The 18,364-nt window shown below is 45.1% G+C and overlaps 1 protein-coding gene across 2 annotated transcripts in view; it reads left to right on the top strand.

Moving 5' to 3' along the window:
- Nucleotides 1-18,364, top strand: part of sirt6 (sirtuin 6) — a 139,040-nt gene that overhangs the window by 78,700 nt on the left and 41,976 nt on the right. For both annotated transcript variants that reach the window (XM_070859998.1, XM_070859997.1), the window contains exon 3: nt 13,760-13,819. In XM_070859998.1, the coding sequence (XP_070716099.1) occupies nt 13,760-13,819 (60 nt within the window). The remainder of the gene's footprint in view (nt 1-13,759; nt 13,820-18,364) is intronic.

Raw genomic sequence — 18,364 nt, 5'->3', positions numbered from 1 at the left:
TATTTGTACAGAAAATTCATCTTTGTGTAAGAATATCAATAGGCAGGAATAAGAAAAGGCAGTTCAGTTCATTTTAGCTGGCTCGAAGTGGTCTTTTCAGGGGTAGGTAATGGGAATACAGATTTTGACTAAGGAAAATGTAGATTGGCTATAAGAATCTTCCCAGAATAAAATGTATGCCTCAGCTCCCCAAGCAGTATTCTGTTTATAATACAGGTTGAAAGGGCACATGCACATTTTAGTAGGTTTGCTTTCAGTTCCTGTTGCTCTTGGTAACTTTCTTCTCTCTCTCGGGGCCATTTTGAGAATACTGTCACACGGAGATTTGGATCCTACAATGTGAGTGGTCAGAGTAAATGGTACTAAAAGTGGACAGTTAATTCAGAATGAGTTTTCACAATCACATTCTGAACTGCAATACTGACATTTTCATTCCCAGCACTGCCCCTGCACCCTGCACTTACACCATCCGAGTTTCAATTGTAGCAATCTATATTCTAACTATCTCGTCCTCCCAGCATGGGGCAGGGTAACCTGAAGTAAAACTGTGCGAGACCGGGTGTACAGGGCTAAAAGCTCAAGACTTTACCGAAATGGTATGCATTGCGTAACTTTACTCTTACAGTTAATTATTTTGTATATTCATTCTTGTGATAAGGGCGCCGTGAGCAAGGTCAGCATTTGTTACCTATTCCTTGTTGCTCTTGAGAAGATGGTTCTTCCGATTCGCTTAACAACGGGGAGGAGTCTTTGATCGTGTAAAATATGATGGCTGATGCAAATCAGGTTGTGACTAGGTAACTTTTATCAAAGGCTGCACAAGGGATATTTTCATTACTGAAACCAGAATGATTGCAAAACTCAACTGGCACCCTGTACTTAATGCTTCCAGCCCCTCAAAATGAGGAAACCAATTTTCATACGGGCAGTAGAGTCTTCAATCATTTTAGGACCCGAGGCATAAGGCAGGATCACTGGAACTAATTCTGGAGCTTCACATCTCTTCAAACAAATGCTGTTTGGAATTGATTTCGGCAATTCTTCATATGAGTCCATGAAACAGGTCATCGCCTGACAGATTTGTGGCTAATCCAAGATAGTTCTATAAAGGCTTTTGATGCTGGTTTTGAAAGGGGATATTTTGATTGCCTTTACATGCGTGACATGTTGCAATAACATTCAAGGTGCAACAGTGTTGGTGCGGGCACTGCGATACCACGGAGGGAGAGGAGGTGTGTGCTCTTCCACCTTGATACCCATGTGATGAGAAAGAAAGACAGAACATGCATTTATATAATGCCATTCACAACCTTGGGACTTCCCATAGTTCTTTATAGCCAATGAAGTGTAGTCATGTAATGTAGGAAACGCGGTAGCCAATTTATGCACAGCAAACTCGCACAAATAGCAATGAGATAATGGCCAGATCGTTTGTTCTTTTAATGATGATGGTTGAGGGATAAATATTGGCGAGGATACCAGGGCGAATTCCCTGCCCTTCAAAATAGTGCTGTGTGATCTTTTACATCTACCCAAGAGGACAGAAGGGGCTTCTTTAACGTCTCATTCGAAAATGGCACCTCAGGCAGTGCAGTTCTCCCTCAGCACTGCACTGAAGTGTCGGCCTAGATTATGTGCCCAGGTCTCTGGGGTGGAGCTTGAATCCACGACCTTCTGACTCTGAGGCGGGAGTGCTACCAGCTGAGCCACGTCTGACACCTGATGAGGTGGGGGTTTTTTAGTTGAGAAACTCAGGTGAAAGTCCAGAGACTACACTGCAGGACACCACGAAACGTACAAAGAGTAGGAGGGAGGGATGTGCTAAATCAGGAAGTAGAGAGCTTGGAGACCTCAAGAAAGAATTGTATAACTTATTTGAAAACTAGGAGGGGGACAAATATAATAAATGTCACCTTTATTGCTTCCAGCCCCTATTTTTGACACTATAAATGGATCACGGTTACCTGTATTTTGATGGTTAATGGGAAAGCAGAGCCAATCAGAAAACCGTACCTTTTTTTGTACTAAGGATATATTTAAAGTGTGAGCTTTGATATGCACAGGACTTATAAGAAAATGGATTGGAGGTTTAAGAAATTTTTTTTTTTACATCTTCAGTTCCTTCACGTATCCTCCTGTTATCTTTTGGAAGAGTGAGTGTTTCCTCATGCTGAGCATAAAGCTTCAGATTCCTTGAACAAATCTTTACTCGTTAACATTTAGTTTGATTCTCTGCCCTCCTGCTGACATCAAATAACTCCATAAAGTTAGCAGCAGTTCTTTAGAAAGATCTGAATTGTGCAGCTATGTTTTATTTCAACTATTTTTTTTAAACCAATTTTCTGTACGATTAGCATAGATCCTAACCCCCCCCCCCCCCCCACTTCATGTTTATACATGGACGGCTCTCCTATTTTTGACACCATTAGTCGGCCTTGAGCATGTGCAAATCAGCATTAGGATAATATTGAGGTCATAGAATAGAATCATAGAAATTCACAACATGGAAAGAGGCATTTCGGCCCATTGTGTCCGTGCCGGCTCACAAAGGGCTATCCAGCCAAATCCCACTTTCCAGGTCACGTGAAGCTCTTGTTAGTTTTGCCTGAGATACTTTCCAGGGTACAGCAGTGCGGGCCGTTCCTGTAAGCGGTCTGAATGCCTTCGGTTCAGGAGTGTGCCCATACTGTCTAATGTTTAATTATATGATGGGATAGGCTAGGGATGTAACAACTGGATTCCTTTTTAACTGAATTCCATATACCTGCCTTGCGCACTTACTCCCACTTGCACCTCTCCAACTTTTACAACTGCTGACCGAGGAAGTCGGGTAAAACAAGGCTACAAAGAAGCAATACGCTGTTCTCTTTCAAGGCATATTTCTCATATTGAACAAACTGCCTCTTCCTGAGCCACAACATCTAAACGGAGGAACTTTAATAAAGAATTGACAGTTTAAAAAATTGAAGTTATTTTGGAGGGGGCCGTAAACATAAAGAACTTTCCACTTCTAAGGTTTCTTTTTTGAAGCAGTGACACAGAATAGGTACAAAAGGGACTATTTCTATTGCTATTATATTTACATTAATTCTGGAGTTTGTATCTTAAATTTCAATCCACATTATTCATGCTACACATCGTCCTGACTGGAAAATTAAATTAATATGCAATCTTTTTTCAGGCCTCAGTCATCAGGATGGTTGCTCTACATAATTAGTATTGGATCAATGTTTCTAGAGGAATATATAGACATTCAGGTGTGTTATCAATAACTGATAGTATGAATATTGGTGCTTTTTATTTACCCCCATTGATTGCCCTTTTCCCACTCCCAGACCATTCCTGTGCTGAAAGCAGTGCCTGCTGGCAGGGGCGTAGTTCCACATTGAGTCTCGGTGGGTTGGCCCTGGGGGGACCATCATGACCAAAGCCTGCCCCAATGTGAACTAAGTGGAGGAAGTGCATCCGGGAGGGCGCTGAGCACCTCGAGTCTCATCGCCGAGAGCATGCAGAAATCAAGCGCAGGCAGCGGAAAGAGCGTGCGGCAAACCAGTCCCACCCTCACTTCCCCCCCAATGACTGTCTGTCCCAGTTGTGAAAGGGACTGTGGCTCTTGTATTGGACTGTTCCGCTACCTAAGGATTCATTTTAAGAGTGGAAGCAAGTCTTCCTCGATTCCGAGGGACTGCCTATGATGATGATTATCATAAGGTGGTTAAGAAGGAATACGGAATGCTTGCCTTTATTGGCCGAGGCACAGAGCATAAGAGCAAGGAAGTTATGCTCAAATTGTACAATACTTTTATACTAGTTAGCAAGATCCTTATAGGAGCTTTTTCTAAGTTTGTTTTAATGTTTGTTATGGAGTTAGGCCACAGCTGGAGTACTGTGTGCAATTCTGGTTGCTGTATTATAAGAAGGACCTGATTGCACTCGAGAAGGTGCAGAGGAGATTTACTAGGATGCTGCCTGGAATGGCGAATCTTAGTTATGAGAACAAATTGGATAGACTGGGTTTATTCTCATTGGAACAGAGGAGGTTGAGAGGAGACCTGTTAGATCTCTTAATTTCCAATGAAATACGAACTCCGATGGTAGTTTTAACTTTTTAATCTTGGCAGAGAGTAACAAGCTGCTGGCTGATTGCCAGTTCCTTTGTCTTACTGAAACCACATGGTCAAAATGGCTGTATTTATACCTGGATCAATTTACAGAAAAGAACTCGCCTTCTTTGACCTTATTGGCTCAATTGAAAGTCTTTTAATGTTTTAATGTGGCCTGTGTTTTTTCACAGCTTGTCTAAATGCAGCCTGTTTGAATTCTCTATCAATCCCCCCTTTGATTCTTTCACAGACTGAATCATAAAACATCAGGTATCACTGGTTAAACATTCTACAAAATTCTAAAATTTGTTGATGTGTTTCGCCACATGTCCGGACTAGTAGCTTCCACACAAATTTACACCAACCCGAGTTCCATCGTGGCCACAATGGAAGTCTGGTTTTAGTAGGTTAATTAACCTTATTCCAACTTAATCCAAATCAATATCTTAATGCAACCAGTAAACCACCTTTCCTTAAGCATAACATACCCCTGTGCCAAGTACAGACGGTCTGCTGGGACCTGCAAGGTGTCTCACCTGCGGGACAGCAGCTACAGCCACCTGGTCGCAACAACATTTAATCAACATAAACAAACAATATAAAAGTAAAAGGTATTTACATGTAATTCCCTTGCTACCCTACTATTTCCCTTTGGTGCAGAGGGTCGGCTAGTAAGAAGTAGGCCTATGCCTAGAATACCGACAATCAATACTACAGTAAATTTATACATTTTCGCGAAAAGTAATTGTCCATATTAGATTTCAGCTTCAGTTACGGGTGCTCGTTTAACGTGTGAAGCGTGGATCCAGGCTTTCTTTCCTTGGACTTTAACAGCTGCCTGGGTGGTCAATAACACTTGATAAGGTCCCTCCCACTTGGCACCCAAAGGTTCTTTATGCAACTTTTTCACATACTCCCAGACTCCCGGGATGATGTCGTGTTCTCCTTCGGGTGGATTACCCCAAGCTGCCGATACCTGTCGGGAAACAGAACTAATAGTATTGGTTAAGTTCTGACAGTATGACAACAAAGTGTCACTCATTAAGTGAACATCAGCTTTCCGTAAATCGATAGTTCCTGGCAGCGACATGGGTCTTCCTGTTATAATTTCAAATAGGCTTAGACCTGTAGTTCTGTTCGGAGTTGCCCTAATGCTACATAGCACTATTGGTAGTGCCTGGGGCCATGGTGTTCCTTCTTGGTGATATTTGGCAAGCCGTTGTTTCAGAGTTCGATTCATTCGCTCTACTTGTCCTGATGATTGTGGATGATAAGGACAGTGTAAATCCCACGTAATGTTCAGTAACCTACAGACTTCTTGGCAGACAGCACCTGTGAAGTGTGTTCCCTGATCTGAGTCAATGCTACTCGGGACTCCCCATCGGGGAATGTAATCCTTACACAAGACCTTTGCAGTGTGATTGGCTGTGGCTCTTTTAGTTGGGACAGCTTCTACCCATCTAGAGAATCTGTCGACCATGACAAGGATGTTAGTGTATCCTTGGCATGAAGGAAGAGATATATAATCAACCTGCAGATGCTGGAATGGTCCGACAGGGGCAGGGGGCCTCAGTTGGGGCATTACCGTGATGGGTCCAGAATTATTTTTCTGGCAGACCACACAGCGGTCTGTTACCAGCTGGGCATGTTTTTTAAATCCCCGACCCCACCAGCTTTTCTGGAACCGTGCCGTCATCTGTTGTGAGGCCAAGTGTCCCAATGAGTGGATCTGTTGGGCTAAAAAAGGCATAAGCGCTTGTGGCGCAACTGGCTTGTCGGTAACTTTTTGTCTCCAGACACCATCTTCGCATAGCTTAATTCCTGCCTCAATCCATGTCCATTTTTCCTCTCGAGAGCACTCACCTTGCATTGTTTGAAGGTCTCGTGTCAGAGTCCTGCGTGCTTTCAATCTGCACATCTGTGTTGGTTCTTCTGGAGGAACGCCCTGTGAGGCGGCATCTTTAGCTGCCTGGTCGGCTAGGGCATTTCCCTGTGCTTCTGTGGTATTTTCCTTGGTATGGGCCTTACACTTCAGGATGGACACTTCCTGAGGTAATTGTATGGCCTCCAGTAAGTCTTGGACTTCTTTTCCATTTCGGATAGGTGTACCAGCAGCAGTGAGGAATCCTCTTTTCCGCCATAACATACCAAAGTCGTGAGCGACTCCAAAAGCACAACGCGAATCTGTGTAGACATTAGCTGTCTGTCCTTCTGCTATTCGACATGCTTCTGACAGGGCCCGTAACTCGGCCTGTTGTGCTGACGTTCCTGAGGGTAAACGTCCTTTTGCCACTACCTCATATAAGGTTGTAACTGCCCATCCTGCTTTTCTGGTACCATTGTCAACAAAGGAGGAACCATCTGTAAACAGGATGAGGACTGGGTTGTGCAGAGGCTCCTCTGCTGCTAAGGCTGCTTCTTCTGTTTCTTTTAAAATCTCCACGCAGTCATGCTCTTCACATTCTCCCCCCTCTTGCTCCCTAGATTCTGACATCGGGAGCATAGTTGCGGGATTAACCGGGCTGGCCCGGACGATATGGAGATTAGGAGCTTCCAAAACTGCTGTCCAGCAGGTCCATCTTGCTGCTGTCACCTGAGACATTCTATTCATAGACAGCAAAGCATGTACGGTGTGGGGACACTTGACAATCAGCTTTTGGTCGAGGACTAGACCCGCAGTGATCATTACTGCTCGACATGTAGCTTCCATGGCCCTTAGGCAACTTCCCCATCCGAGGGCTACCGCATCCAGTTTTGCCGAATAATAGCCAATAGGTCTTTGCCGATCCCCATGTTCTTGTGTCAGTATAGCTGTCATATATCCTTCTTTCTCATGAACAAACAGGGTAAATGGCTTACCACTGTCGGGGATTCCCAGAGCCGGTGCCGAACACAAAGCCTTTTTCAAACTCAGGAAGGCCTCTTGCTGTTCCTTAGTGAGGATGATGGCTTCTTTAGAGGCACGTTTCCCCTTTAAAATATCATTCAGTGGCTGAGCAAGCTGTGTGAAGGAGTCAATCCAATTTCTGTTAAAGTTACACAATCCCAAAAAAGACCTTAGTTCCTGAATAGTGGTGGGTTGTTTAGCAGCCCGAATGGCTGCAGTTCTATCCTGGGTAAGTTCTCTCTTTCCTTATGAAATCTTTTGTCCCAGGTATACAACCTCTTCTTGGGATATTTGTGCTTTGTCGATGCTGGCTTTATGTCCTTTCAGCCGAAGGTGATCCAGCAAAGCTCGTAAATCTTGTTCATGCTGTTCTTCCGTGTTTGAAGCTAGCAGGATATCGTCTACATATTGGATGACTGTGGATGACAGGGGAGGTAATTCTCGCAAATGGCTTTGTAAAGCCATGTGGAATACCGTAGGGCTGTTGTGGAAACCCTGCGGTAACCGGGTCCAAGTATACTGTTGTCCTTGGACAGTGAAAGCAAACCACTGTCGAACCTCCGGTGCCAGAGGCACCGACCAAAATCCGTTGGCCATATCTATAACCGAGAAATATTTATGTTCTGGTTTGAGGGCATTAAAAATGGTGGAGGGATCTGCGACCAAAGGAGCTTTTTGATCAATACACTGGTTAGCTTTCCTATAATCGACAGTCAAACGCCAAGTCTCATTAGATTTCTGTACCGGCCACACGGGGCTATTGGAGGAGCTATGCGTTTTAATAAGCACCCCATGTTTCTCCAATTGCTGAATAACCGGTAAGATTCCCGCGATGGCAGTTTGACTGATGGGATACTGTTTAGTGCATGGAGGCTTGGTCCCTGTAAATGACGCAGGCTCCATCTGGAGTAGGCCACAATCGTTCTTATCTTTAGCCCATATCGGGTGTTCCTTCAATTCTTCTTTCTTCAAAGTTCTAATTGACCATGTCACCCCACCATCCTCCAAATGCAACGATGAATCTATTTGGATTAGAACCTCCATTCCCAAAAGGGGTTGATCTACTGGGCTTATCCAGACCGGCGTGGTTAGTTCATGTGGACCCAGCCCTATAAGTACCGGTGTTGTCCTTTTAATTTCCATTTTATGGCCCCCAACTCCATAGGCTGTACGTGCCCTACCATCCAACGGCAAAAATTCTCCATATTGTAGGGGTAAGCATGTTAATTCCGCCCCTGTGTCTCAAAGACAGTCCACATCCTTATCGCCCACCCTCACAGTTATATATAGCCCATCTCCCCTTTGTTGTATTAGTGCGAGGAAGGTGGCCAGGGTGGGCTCTAATCGTTTTTTGCTATCCCAAGTAACTCCTTCTGTTGTTGTATTGTCAGTCGCTTAAATGCTTCTATGAGGTCGTTATCTTGTGACAAGCCTGGTTTGTTGGCTGAATTGTATCCCTGGCTGCGTCCTCTTCCCCAGCCACGACCTTGCTGTTTTGCCCTGCACGTCTTGGCCCTGTGACCTTCTTTCCCACAATAATGACATTTTCCGGGTAATTTTCCTAATGACTATTTATCGGAATCCTGGGATTTCCATCCCATAGCCTGTACAGCTTGGACTTTAGTTCCCATATCCCGATCTAATTGGTTACATCGATCCACCAATGCTGCAAAGGTAGTTCCTCCACCTTCCCAGTCCGGTAACACTACCTTAAGCATTTTGGACAGTTCTGGCTTTAGACCTGCCATGAAAGCTGCTTTCAGGGGTCCAAACGCTTGTTCATCCATTTCCTCATCCGTATTATTCATACCCGAATGTTCTAGCCACGTGCATCTAAACCGCTCGTCATACTCCAGGACCTCCTCTGTTCCTTTCTGTTGGCAGGCTGCAATTTTTCCCCAGTCTGTCTTAGCTGGACTGAAGGCTTGCAGCCAGTGTTTAATCGCCTCCCATCCTGCGTCTAATTCTTGCTCATTCTGCCCCAAAGCTTCATCTACCTTGTCGTGCAATTTTCCTCCCTGTGTTTTTGGCACCATTATGGTCAAAATTTGCACTCCGTCCCAGGGATGAAGTTGATATATATTTCTTAAGCGGTCCAATTGGTCCCACGTTTTTACTCCCCCTTTCTTTGGATTGGGCAATTCCTTGGACCATTTATCAATTTTCTCTGGGTCTGCCGGAGCATGAACTAAGTATTCTGCATACACCCTTCTCTTTGTTTTTTTGGTTCCGCCTCATCCGCAGTCTCTTCTGATTTGACTACAACTTGTCTTTTTTTAAACGGGGCAAAGCGCACCCCTAATTCTTCATCATCCTCCGACACTGTATTGTCGGAGGATTCAGAAACCGTATCTATTCCACGGTCGTGTCTTCGGGTTTGCACTTTTAATTTATCCAAACATGGGTACCCTGGGAATTGATCAATACATTTTCCTTTTCCTATTACTGTCTCTTGACCTAATGATTTTTTCCATTCTTTAATTTCACCGTTAAGATCTTTAACTTCCGCTTCCAGCTTTTCAAGTTCAAGCTTTTTCTGTCGCAGCTGTGCACAAACAGCTTGCAATTGATCCTTTGTACTGGTCAGTTCTCGATCATGTTGGGAACGCATTATAATTTCATTCCGGTTTCGGATCTGGCCCATAACCGCTAGGGACCATCTAGTTCGCTCTTTATTTTTCATATGGGTCGTTTTTCCCCAGACCCTTTTAATCTCGTCCAAGGACCATTGTCCTTTGGCGGTTCCGTACTTTTGTTCGATCTTAATACAGGTTTTAGATAAGTTGAATTGTTGCTCTATGTATTCTTTCAACTGTTTGAGAATTAAATCTAGCGAAACTTCAGATGGTGCCTGCCCACCTTTAACAGTTGTAGGCAATTCTTTGTTCTTGTCTCCTGCTGCCATTTCTTTACTAAGTTCTTTACTGGGGTCTCGAGTCATAGGCTTGCTAGCCGATCAATAGGTTGGTGATTAATTAACTAACACACCGCCGAAGTTTAGACGTCTATGGGACCTCGAGCCGACTACCAACCAGAGGGTTCACAAACCGGAGGCTTTCGGAATCGCGTAGAAGGAGAGGCGAATTTAGACTTTTGACCGAGGACTTTTTTTTAAAAAGAGGTGTCCTTACCTCAATATGTAGGTCCGATGTCCAAAATTCAGTTTCTTTCCTCAGCGATCCTGTTCGCAGCGCCAAAATTGTTAGATCTCTTAATTTCCAATGAAATACGAACTCCAATGGTAGTTTTAACTTTTTAATCTTGGCAGAGAGTAACAAGCTGCTGGCTGATTGCCAGTTCCTTTGTCTTACTGAAACCACATGGTCAAAATGGCTGTATTTATACCTGGATCAATTTACAGAAAAGAACTCGCCTTCTTTGACCTTATTGGCTCAATTGAAAGTCTTTTAACGTTTTAATGTGGCCTGTGTTTTTTCACAGCCTGTCTAAATGCAGCCTGTTTGAATTCTCTATCAAGACCTTACTGAGGTGTACTAAATATTAAGGGGCCTGGACATAGTGGATAGTTCATAACGTCCTATTCCCATTGGTGGAGGGGTCTGTTACGAGGGGGCATAGTTTTAAGGTGGTTGGTGGAAGGTTTAGAGGGGATTTAAGGAGGAGGGTGGGGGCTTCTTTATGCAAAGAGTTGTGGGGATCCGGAAATCGCTGCCTGGAAGAGTGGTGGATGCAGAAACCCTCACCACTGGTTGGATGGGTACTTAAAGTGCAGTAACCTGCAGGGTTACGGATCTAGAGCTGGTAATTGGGATTAGAATGGATTACCTTTTGTTGGACGGCGCAGATATAATGGTAAGGACTGCAGGGAATAGAATACAGCCAGTGTGATGTCCTGGACTAGTTTCGATCGCCTGGATGGGTCGGAGAGGAATTTTTCCAGATTTTTTCTCCCTAAATTGGCCTGGGTTTTTATCTGGTTTTTGCCTCTCCCAGGAGATCACATGGCTCCGGTTTTGGTGGAGTGTAGAATGTTTTAGTTTAAGGGGTGTTGCAGTTGTGTGAGGCGGACTGGTTGGGCTGGGTGCTCTTTGCCTTTCCGTCATTGTTCATAGGTTTATATGTAACCTCCAGGGCTGCTGACCAAGGGCCATACGGCTCTTTGTCAGTCGGTGTGGACATGATGGGCCGGAATGGCTACTCCTGCGCTGTAAATTTCTATGTTTCTATTTGAGCTGTGATGGGAACTGGAGCCCAACTGTTCCTTTCCCCTCCCTTAGACCTGGGAATGCCGAAGCCAATTCTTGCAGCTTCTGAGCAGCCCTATCTAATTAGCTTATTCACCACATGCCGGTATTGAACCTGGTCTCTTTGCCTCAGCAGCACACCATGCAGTGCATTTGCTTACAAAGCGGTCTGGGAGAGTGAGGGCAGGGCAATGAATTTCTGTTTAAAGGCAAAATGTGACACAAAGAAATAGAGGGAGGAGAATTGGAGAAACAAGTGATCTACAAGAACATGGGGAAGGGGTCCTCTGAAATGCCATTTCAGGGTAGTCATTTCTACATCTTTCATGGAGATGCAATCAAGGATAACTAATTTTCAGGTCAAGGACCATTTGTAAAAGTGCTGCTTGTGGATAAAATACACTGGTCGCAAACTGATGTAATCTTTTTGAAACATATAAGATGCTGAGGGGGCTCGACAAGGTAGATGTAGAGAGGATGTTTCCCCTCGTGGGGGAATCTCGAACTAGGGGGCATAGTTTCAGAATAATGAGTTGCCCATTTAAAACTGAGATGAGGAATTTCTTCTGAGGGTTGTAAATCTGTGGATTTCTCTGCCCTTAGAGAACTGTGGAGGCTGGGTCATTGAATATATTTAAGGCGGAGATAGACAATTTTTTAAGCGATAAAGCAGTGAAGGGTTATGGGGAGCGGGCAGGGAAGTGGAGCTGAGCCCAAGATCATATTAGTCATGATCTTATTGAATTGTGGAACAGGTTCAAGGGGCCAAATGGCCTACTCCTGCTCCTATTTCTTATGTTCTTATGTAACTAGTGTATTTCTTTACTCAGCAAAATCATATTTCAACAGCTAGAGTGCAATGATGGCTTACATCCTAAGGTCTTAAGAGAAGTGGCTGTGGAGATAGTGGATGCATTGGTTGTAATCTACCAAAATTCCCTGGCTTCTGGGGCGGTCCCAGCAGATTGGAAACTCGCAAATGTAACGTCCCTATTTAAAAAAGGAGGCAGACAAAAAGCAAGAAACTATAGACCATTTAGCCTAACATCTGTGGTTGGTAAAATGCTGGAGTCCATTATTAAGGAAGCAGTAGCAGGACATTTGGAAAAGCATAATTCAATCAAGCACAGTCAGCATGGTTTTATGAAAGGGAAATCATGTTTGACAAATTTGCTGCAGTTCTTTGAGGATGTAACGAGCAGGGGTGGATAAGGGGGAACCAGTGGATGTGGTGTATTTGGATTTCCAGAAGGCAATCGATAAGATGCCACATAAAAGGTTACTGCACAAGATAAAAGCTCACAGGTTTGGGGGTAATATATTAGCCTGGATAGAGGATTAGTTAACAGAAAACAGAGTCGGGATAAATGGGTCATTTTCCGGTTGGCGAACAGTGACTAGTGGGGTGCCGCAGGGATCGGTGCTGGGTCCTCAACTATTTACAATCTATATTAATGATTTGGATGAAGGGACCGAGTGTAATGTAGCCAAGTTTGCTGCTGATACAAAGATGGGTGGGAAAGCAAGTGAGGAGGACACAAAAAATCTGCAAAGGGATATAGACAGGCTAAGTGAGTGGGCATAAATTTGGCAGATGGAGTATAATGTGGGAAAATGCAAGGTTATCCACTTTGGCAGAAATAATAGAAAAGCAAATTATAATTTAAATGGAGAAAAATTGCAAAGTGTTGCAGTACAGAGAGACCTGGGGGTCCTTGTGCATGAAACACAAAAAGTTAGTATGTAGATATAGCAAGTAATCAGGAAGGCAAATGGAATGTTGGCCTTTATTGCAAAGGGGAATGGAGTATAAAAGCAGAGAAGTCCTGTTACAACTGTACAGGGTATTGGTGAGGCCACACATAGAGTACTGCGTACAGTTTTGCATTTAAGGAAGGACATACTTGCATTGGAGGCTGTTCAGAGAAGGTTCACTAGGTTAATTCTGGAGATGAGGGGGTTGACTTATGAAGATAGGTTGAGTAAGTTGGGCCTATACTCATTGGAATTCAGAAGAATGAGAGGTGATCTTATTGAAACTTATAAAATAATGAAGGGGCTCGACAAGGTGGATGCAGGGAGGATATTTCCACTCATAGGGGAAACTAAAACTAGGGGACATAGTGTCAGAATAAGGGGCTGCCCATTCAAAACTGAGATAAGGAGGAATTTCTTCTCTCAAAGGGTTGTAAATCTATGGAATTCTCTGTTCTGGAGAGCTGTGGAGGCTGGGTCATTGAATATATTTCAGGTGGAGATAGACTGATTTTTGAATGTTAATTGAGTCAAGGGGTTATGCGGAGAGGGCAGGGAAGTGGAGCTGAGTCCATGATCAGATCAGCCATGATCTTATTGAATGGTGGAGCAGGCTCGAGGGGCCAAATGGTGACTCCTGCTTCTATTTCTTATGTTCCCCCTAATTATTTTTTGGGTGTGCGGCCCCTTTAAGGGGCTGTGCGGTCCATTCACAGCAACTTCACATCTGAAAATCCGGTCCCAGGCTGCGTGGAAACAAGACAGGATACAGCTGGGTTTCATGATTTTACTGCGTTTTCTTTCCACAGAGACAAGCTGTCAGAACTCCATGGCAACATGTTTGTGGAAGAATGCATCAAGTGTGGCAAGTAAGTTCTCTATATTTCTGTAACCCCTTGTTCCTGGGTTTAACATTTCTGATGCTGCAGTACCAGCTTGATGGATTACAACACGCTCGCAAGAACCTGTATCATTTTCCCCACTGCAATCAGTATGCACTCTCATCCAGAAATGAAATGAAATGTTTATATCCCCAGGGTGTCTCAAGATTAATTTTAATGAATGCTGAAAAATCCAGTATGTTATGACACGATCAAAATGTAATCATCAGTTTGTAGCTGGTATCAGGTGTCCAGCTGAACAACCTGCGCATCTCTAATAGCGGGAAAAACTGGGGAAGCATTCTGGGATTTTAAATTTTGAGGATGTTAATAGAAATTTAATGAAACACTTTTTTAAAACATTGAACCTGTGCTGCCACGTAGTCCCCCCTTGTGATAGTTACTGACTCATATCTCACTATCTTAGACCTATTGTTGCCAAGTCTGAGACGCACATTTGTTTAAAACGCTGAAGTCCTCTGTGACGGTGATGCATTTTCCCTCTTCGTCCTCCTTGGTCTTTCTGCAGCCTTTACGCAGTTGGCCGGCACATCCTCCTCCAGTGCCGTTCCTCCATTGTCCAGCTCAGTGGGATTGTCCTCGCCTTGTTCCACACTTATCTATCATAGCCAAAGTATCTCCAGCATTGGCCACTCTTCACACCTGGTCCAGTTACCTCCATCATCCACCAAGGATCTATCCTTGGCCCCCTCCTCTTCCCCATCTATGTGCTACTCCTTGGCAAAATAACCTGCAGACATGGGGTACACTAACGACAACCAGTTCTACCCCTCCGCCGTCTCCCTCCACCGTCTCGCTCCGCCCCTCCGCCCCTCTGCCGTCTCGCTCCGCCCCTCCGCCGTCTCGCTCCGCCCCTCCGCCGTCTCGCGCCACCCCTCCTTGTCCGCTTGTCCGACTTCCAGTCTTGGATGAGATGCAGTTAAACATTAAGTAGACCAAAGCCATTGTCTTCAGCCCCCCAGCACAAACTCCGCTCCTTCCCCCGATTCCATCGCCCTCCCCAGCCATTGTCTCAGGCCGAATCAGACTGTTCGCAATCTCAACATCTTATTTGACCCCTAGCTAAGTTTCTGACCCCATTTCTTCTCCATTGCCAAGACAGCCTACTTCCACCTCCGTAACATCACCTGTCTCCACTCCTGCCACTGAAACCCTCATCCAGATCTTTGTCACCTCCAGACTCGACTGCTACAATGCTCTCCTGGCCGGTCTCTCATTTTTCCCCCTCCGTAGACTTCAGTTCATGCGCAACTCTGCACCAATGCTGCTCATCCATCACCGTGTCCTTGCTGATCTACATTGACTCCCACTCGCCCAGCACCTCAAATTTAAAATCCTCAGGCTTAAGTCCCATTCCTGGCCTTTCCTCTCCCTATCTGTAATCTCCTCCAGCCCTACAAGCCCCCCTACACCAGCTCTGCGTTTCTCCAATTCTGGACTCTTGTGCAAACCCTCTCTCGTTGCTTTGTCTGATGGGAAAAGCTTATAGTGGGATGTCTCGTTTGGCTGTGCATTTGATGGCCTCCTGAGATGCCAAATGGAGAAATGAGGTGCCTCTCCGCCACAGATCTCAGTGGGTGGTTAATGTGAGGTGTTCCATGGTCTGGGACTCATGGCCACAGTCGCACTTTGGGTCGTTCCTCATCTTCCGTGGCTGCATGGTCCATGCTCTGCTGATTCGGTGTTGCTGACTGTACCTTCTGCTGTTTCGGCCCATGCTCTGGAATTGCCTTTCTAAACCCCTCTGCCTCTCCGCCTCTCTCTCCTCCTTTAAAGCCCTCCTTAAAATCCACCTCTAAGCTTTTGGCTACCCCATCCAATATCTATTTTGTTATCTGACTACATCTGTGTGAAGCGCCTTGGGGCATTGTTTTATGTTAAAGGTGCTCTCTAAATGCAAACTGTTAGCTTTAGCAACAGCCAAACACACTTGCTGTAATACCGCACTGGCGAGCACCTAAACCATCCCTCCATACAGGCTGCACCCCTAATCTGATCCCTCGCCTCAGGGACTAAATTATTAACTCAAATTAATTTTCTTGTACAACTTGAACTTGGCTGCAGATATTTCTAGAACTGAGAAGATCGTATTCTGGAGGATGGATACTGGTTGTTCCCCTTTTCTTTCTCATCCCCCTCCCAGAATGCTGACAAGTTACGTGTAATGTTCCATTTTGAAGGCCAGCAATGAAGCTGTAACTTCTGTGTCTGTTTGTCCGCTTCCTCTTCCAAAGTACGAGGATCGCAGAGCTTGGATGTTCATCGGGCTTGGGAATGCCAGCTGTGACTATCCAGTCGTAGCCAGAGAATCACCTGCAATGGCTTCTCTTCCTACTCTCACACCGTTACCTCTGGTGGCCCCCTCCTGTTTCTCATCTACATGCTGCTCCTTGGCGACATCATCTGAAAACACAGTGCCAGTTTCCACATGTTCGCTGATGGCACCCAGCTCTACCTCTCCATCACTTCTCTTGACCCCACCACAGTCTCTAAATTGGCAAAATACTTGTCCGACATCCAGTATTGGATGAGCAGAAATTTGCTCCAACTAAATATTGGGAAGACCGAAGCCATCGTCTTCGGTCAGTGCCACAAAAGTCCATTCCCTAGCCACCGACTGCATCCCTCTCCCTGGCAACCATCTGTGCGCAACATTGGTGTCGTATTTGACCCCGGTATAAGTTTCCGAGCACACACCCGCGCCATCACTAAGACAGCCTATCTTCACCTCAGTGATGTCGCCCGACACCATCTCCGCCTCAGCTCATCCGCTGCTGAAACCCTCATCCATGCCTTTGTTACCTCTAGACTTGACTTTTCCAACGTGCTCCTAGCTGGCCTCTTAACTGCCATTCTCCATAACCTTAAGATCATCTAAATCTCGGCAGCCCGGGGCCCAACTCGCACCAAGTCCTGTTCACCTATCGCCGCTGTGCTCTCAGACCTACATTGGCTCCTGGTTGAGCAGTGCCTCAATTTTAAAATTCTCATCCTATTTTTTCAAATCCTCTCCCCCTCCTTATCTCTAATCTCCACCAGGCCTATAACCCTCCGCAATATCTGCGCTCCTCCAATTCTGCCCATTGAGCATCCCCGATTTTGGGCAGCAGCTGCCGAGGCCCTAAACTCTGGAACTCCCTCCCTAAACCTCACCGCCTCTCTATCTCTCGTTCCTTTTTTAAGACTCTCCTGAAAACCTATCTCTTTGGCCAAGCTTTTGGTCATGGGCCCTAATACCTCCTTATGTGGCTCGGTGTCAAATTTTGTTTTATGACCCTCCGGTGAAGAAGCCCCGAGGGACGTTTTACTCCATTAAAGGTGCTATATAAATGCAAGTTGTTGTTGTGACCCAGTGGGCAGGGATCTGGCATCCACCGTCGCAAGTATTCGAGCACCCACAGTCGGTCTTTGTGCAGTTGCAGGTTTTGTTTGGGTCTTTCCACAGCCCAGCAGACACACCTTTTTTATCCATTCATGCTTCAGAACCTTTCCCATCGCAGCTTTATATTGTAAAATCCAGCAGTTGGGTGTGATGAATGTAATTTAAAACACTGGTGGATTTTATCACGGTGTAGAGGTTGAATAAACTCGCTGTATAACGCAGGAACACGGAAGACTATTAAGAAAAGTGGGCAGTGAATGGGAAAGACTGAATGCTCAGCTGGAGTAATTCCTTTATGTCCTTAAAAGGTTGAGGGCTTCTCATTTTCCTTTGATTATAACAATATCTCGGTCTTTATAACCAGTTGGTATTTTATGTTTAAATAACCACAGAGCTCTGGCCTGTTTGGTGCAAATGTGCAGCTCCATTAGTTTGCTGAGTTATAACAAAACTTTGCTCATGGTCCTTGCCCAGCACGGGGCCTCATTGCCTTTGGTGCTGTCGCTGGTAATATTTTGGAACCCTGCGTGCTCTCGTGTATTATTGCTCCGAATGATTCAGTTTGTATATCTATCTTTCCTCCTCCCCAGGCTAGCCCTCCGCTTCCCATCATAGCTTCAGTGACTACATGAGTGAGAAGTAGACTTGTGCTGTGGAAGGCGATATTACGCATCCTCCTGGCTTGCCTGGCTAGAGGGAGATAGACATACGCAACAAAATGCCGTTTATTAGCCTTTAATGTTGCTGAGGGCATACCATTAACTCTAGCAATTGTGGAGCAGTTTAAATTGTCCTGTCATACATTAAACTTAACGCTTCCTTCTGATAGGATAAATACATCAATCACAATGAAGAGACATCAGCTGTGGCTCAGATGGTAGCATTCTCCTCTCTGAGTCACAACGTTGTGGGTTCAAGTCCAACTCCAGAGACTGGAGCACAAAAATCTAGGCTGACACTCCCAGTGCAGTGCTGAGGGAGTGCTGCACTGTTGGATGTGCCGTCTTTCGAGTGAGACGTTAAACTGAGGCCCCATGGCACCACAACAACAACTTGTATTTATATAGCTCCTTTAACGCAGTGGAACGTCCCAAGGCGCTTCACAGGAGTATTATGAGAGAAAACAATTT

Source organism: Pristiophorus japonicus, chromosome 18 (genome assembly GCF_044704955.1).
Source record: "Pristiophorus japonicus isolate sPriJap1 chromosome 18, sPriJap1.hap1, whole genome shotgun sequence".
Lineage (NCBI taxonomy): Eukaryota > Metazoa > Chordata > Chondrichthyes > Pristiophoridae > Pristiophorus > Pristiophorus japonicus.
This window is presented reverse-complemented; position numbering and strand designations above follow the sequence as displayed.